Below are 4,959 nucleotides of genomic sequence, written 5' to 3' on the forward strand. Positions count from 1 at the left end.
CTCACTAAAAACTGGTACAGTGGAGTTCTACGCAATGGGAAACAACCCTTCAAGTCAATCATATTAAAGTTGGCAATGGAAATACACAAACTCAACGTTATTTAATGACAATATTCTTGCTAACCATTGTAAACCAGTTAGAAAATCATGTAATAGGGAGTTCCTTTAATTTTCAGTTTAAAAAAAATGTCCATATTGATAGCTTTGTATTAATTCTAAGTTTACTATGAATTATTTTGACGTATACTTAAAATCAATTTTCAAGCTATATTTTATGAAATAAGAATACATCGTTTATTTGGGTTTGCAACCAAATAGGGCTAAAAAGCCTGATAGGCAATGAGATCAAAGACAAGAAAAGATTCCTTAGAGTTTTTCTTTCGCAGCCACATTGCATCATACTTGTAGTCAGAGAAATAAGCTCTTTTACGTTTCAGAGACTCTTATTTTGTTCATCAAGGAAATCAGGACTCAGAGATTAGAAATAGAAAGACCTTGGAAGGTATGAGGGTTTGCAATACTCTCTCGTTGGTTATTACCAGTCATTAGATTACATTATCCCTTTCAGATAATCACTCCCTTCAGAAGACTAATGCTTTGTGCTGACAACAGAAAGGAGATGGAAGATTGGATCAGCTCCCTGAAGTCTGTACAGACCAGAGAACCTTATGAGGCAAAGTAGCATTTCTTCTCTCATCCCGTGTTCTTAGAGAATAAATGTTAACCAAAGAGCTAAAGCTATATTCTGCAAAAACAAGTATGTCTGGATTCATTCAGCCACTTGTTGAAACCTGATATCGCATTTTTTTTTTAAAGTGAAGTGTTTTCGTTTTAAACATTACGGATTTGAAATTTTAATCGTAACCGCATGCATTCCAAATGTCAAGCGTCTTCAGTCGTGTTGTCCTCTTGTTTGGCAAACCTGTGCTAACGTCTCGTTTCTAGGTGGCCCAGTTTAACGTGGAGCATTTCTCAGGGATGCATAACTGGTACGCCTGCTCCCATGCCCGACCCACTTTCTGTAACGTGTGCCGAGAGAGCCTTTCTGGAGTCACCTCCCACGGCCTGTCCTGCGAAGGTACTGTGGCGTCGAACATGTGTGTGTCGCCCCTCAGCACTGACCATACAGGAAACACGCTGCCTGCCATTGGTGCTTCAGAGAAGTGCGCACAGGGCAGTCGCCGCAGGAAAGCATTTCCCCGGGGTGGAAGCAGGCGCTGGGAGCATTTCAGCGGGAACGTCGTGTTTATGTTTTATTGTAGCTTCAGGTGGAGCTCTGCACACCGCGGGTTATCTCTGCTAGTACTTTCGCTCAGGAAAAGAGAATCTAGACTCATTTGAAAGGAAGTATAAATCAAAATGTAGCCTTTCACTCCTGAAGAACTAGTAACTAGGGAATAAAAGTATTCTTTAGACTTTGTATATCATTCTGTTTTTCTAGTATTCTTTTTCTGTTCTGATTGATTGCGGAGAACAGAACTTTGTGCCAGAGCAGTGTATACTCTTCGGCAGAATTTCCGATTATTACGTACATTGCATTGTTTGAAATGTTTTGTTTGATTTCATTTCTGTTTAAACTAATGACATTCTTTTTCATTTCTTTAAAGTTTTCTAAAAATAAGGTCTATGCTGTAGTTTTCGTTACAGGATTTGTGGGTTATTTTTAAATTTAAGAGCAGTGACCACATAAAGGAAATACACTAATAATTGCCAACAGAAAACTCATGACTTCTTTAGATTTACTTAATTTCATGCCTCAGTGGCCATATCATTCTGTATTACTTTTTGGACCACATATAACACTATTACTAGCTTTTTTTCTCTACTACAGAAAATTCTTAAGTAATTTCGAATAGAATTTTTTTAGAGTTAAATAAAATAGAAATAGAGTCACAGTTTTAATTCCCTTTAGATGATGAGACCTGAGATATGTCATTATTTCATCTATTTAATAAGATAAAAAAGTGGTAAGAATAGAGCTCTGCACTTAAACCCTCTGAGTTCCCACCCCACTTCCAGCATCACCAGCTGTGACCAGCGTAAGGAGTTTAACTCTTTCAGACTTTCATTTCCTCATCTGTGAAATGGGCATAATAGTCGTTTACAGCTCACAGAACATTATGGAAATTAACGAGAGGATGCATATATTGTAATAAAACGACTTTTCTAGCCAAGTTTGTAGAAATTTTAACTGCGCTCGCTAAGAAATTTATCAAGTAAATGATTACAGATTGCATCATGGCCTAATGCATTCAAATTCATGGAAATGAACATTTGCAGGAGGCATTAAACATTTTTTAGATTTAAAGAATGATTGCAGACAAAGATATAATTGGCCTTTATGACTTGAATAATCTGAAAGGATCCCTGTAGTGCTGAGTAACCCCTGCCAGGTCTGTAACATTATGTGGTGTTATTTTTTATCTTAACCCCTGTTGAAAAGTTGAAGATTCAATGTGGTAAAGACTGAATGAATAGCAGTCAGAAATAGCAATAAGAAACATAATTTTAAAATAATGACTTTACAGGTCAGGGAAAACTGCTTTATTTCAAAATAACTTGTTTGGAGAAATTTGTTACCTAACAGAATTAAGGTACCTATTAATCATTTCTATTTCTTTTTTCAATTTTATTTATTTATTTTTAAGATTTTTATTGGGGAATTGGGGGATGGGAACAGTGCTGGGGAATTGGGGGAAGGGGAACAGACAAGTTGCTGTCGTTTTGTTCTTCAGTCTAGTTGTGGAGGACGTTGCTTCACTGGTCCAAGTTGGCACCATCATTGCACTCTTCCAGGGTGAGGCAGATCAGTCGCCGGCTTCTGGACGGCCGCTCATGGCGGCTGCTGGCTACACACGGTAGCCCATGGCAACCCACTGCAGCAGGGGGCTGCAGCCTGTGCTGTTGCTGGCGTCTCACGGCAGCCCAGCTCCAGGTTGAGCTGTTGTTCAGCATCTTAGCTGTAGAGGGCAGTGTCACTGGCCCTCATATGTGGGATCCGAACTGGGGCCCTCTGGCGTCCCAAGCCAGCACTTAACCAACGCACCGCTCGGCAGGCCCATAATCATTTCTATGTCTTAGTGACTATAATTACAGTCCGGTTTGTTATTAGTAGTAGTAGTAGTAGTAGTAGTAGTAGTAGTAGTAGTAGTTACATTAAGCAACTTTGCAATTCTCAAGACTTCTTTCATAAAATACTTTATTATTTCAAATTTGTGATTTTTGTTTTTAATGAACTGTTGGATTTTTAATGGCAAATCTTTCAAAAGGCCATGAAATTACACCCTGTTGCTCTTTTACTTCCTTCGTTGCCTCTTAGAAAACAGTTATTAACCATTACTATTAAGTACTTATTTGTACTTAAAAAGCAGCCTGGGGATAGTGTAGTTCATAAACCTAAAGCTAGGACCACACTTTTGAGCAACAGATGGAAAGTCTTGGAGACACTAACCAACCACAGTTTTAAAACAGTTCACTTGTATTGGAGCCAAAGGGAGCAGGCTGCTAAAATTGTTTTTCAAACTAAGCTTACTTCCTATAGTGTTCTTTCTTTACACTATTGTTTATCAGCAATAAAATTCAATTGAAAAATTGTTGTATTCCTTATAAAGTCTCTGCTCAAGTCACAAAGTCATTTATCACAAAAACCGCCTGACTTTCAGGAAAGAATGTGCCAGTGTACACACAGGAGCAGGCAACTGAACCATCCCCAGTGTCTATAGACTAACCTTTTTCAAGGAAGAACCAGCTTGGTTTCAGTGACCATTTATCCATTGGCTATTCGTGATACCTGAAGCGTTTCGAATGTTAGGCTATAGAAATCTTAGTTATTCTACCTGACCCCTTTGTTTTCATGTTACATCAAATTAGGTTTGTTTAAAAAGAATGGGGTGTAACCCATCATTTCAAGTTTATTAATGGATTTGTGTTAGAAATTCAAACATCATGTGAAAATGAACTATTTTACATTTAGAATTTAATAAGCAACAGTTACCTTATTATATTTCCACTGAAGTAACGTCTACTTTTAAATATTTATCTGAAAAGTTAGAAACTTGTGTAACATGAATATCCACTAACATGGATAATTTGTGTCCTTAGAAGGAAAGGAAGCTTAGTAGTCAAGTTTTTCATTAAGCAAGGGTTAATTTTTCACATAATCTGTGGTTTACTTGTTTTTCATATATNATTTACTGTCTTTAGCAACTTTCAAATATACACTACAGTATTATTAACTATAGTCACCATGCTGTACATTAGATCCCCATGACTTACTGATTTTTATAACTGGAAGTTTGTATCTTTTGACCCCCTTCACCCATATTGCTCACCCACTCACCCCCGTCACCTCCTTGGGCAACCACTAGTCTATTCTCTGTATCTATGAGCTTGGTTTTTCGGGGTTTTTTTTTAAATTGTTATTTTATTCCACGTATAAGTGAGATCATACAGTATTTATCTTTCTCTGTCTGACTTCTTTCACTTAACGTATTGCCCTCAATGTCCATTCGTGTTGTCTCAAATGACAAGATTTCATTCTTTTTTTATGACTGAATAATAGTCCACTGTATACATGTGCCACATTTTCTTTATTTATTCATCCATTGATGAACACTTAGGTTGTTTCCATGCCTTGGCATTGTAAATAATGTTGCAATCAATATGGAGGTGCAGACATCTTTTCCAAGTAGTGTTTTCATTTTCTTCAGATAAATACCCAGAAGTAGGATTGCTCTAGCACATGGTAATTCTATTTTTAATTTTTTGAGGAACTTCCATACTGTTTTCATAACGGCTGCACCAATTTGCATTCCCACCAACAGCGCACAAGGGTTCCATTTTCGCCACATCTTCATTAATACTTGTAATTTTTTGTCTTTTTGCTAATACCCATTCTAACAGGTGTGAAGTGGTATCTCATTGTGGTTTTAATTTGCATTTTCCTGATGTTTAGTGATG

At 37.3% G+C, this 4,959-nt stretch overlaps 1 protein-coding gene across 1 annotated transcript in view; it reads left to right on the forward strand.

Moving 5' to 3' along the window:
- Positions 1-568: 568 nt before the first annotated feature.
- The window catches only part of DGKH (diacylglycerol kinase eta), an 81,868-nt gene continuing 77,477 nt past the window's right edge, over positions 569-4,959 (forward strand). Inside the window, exons 1-2 of the mRNA XM_019650366.1 lie at positions 569-673; positions 946-1,078. Coding sequence (XP_019505911.1) covers positions 669-673; positions 946-1,078 — 138 coding nt within the window. The 5' untranslated portion in view covers positions 569-668. The remainder of the gene's footprint in view (positions 674-945; positions 1,079-4,959) is intronic.

This window comes from Hipposideros armiger, unplaced genomic scaffold (assembly GCF_001890085.2).
Source record: "Hipposideros armiger isolate ML-2016 unplaced genomic scaffold, ASM189008v1 scaffold_140, whole genome shotgun sequence".
In the NCBI taxonomy this organism is placed as follows: domain Eukaryota; kingdom Metazoa; phylum Chordata; class Mammalia; order Chiroptera; family Hipposideridae; genus Hipposideros; species Hipposideros armiger.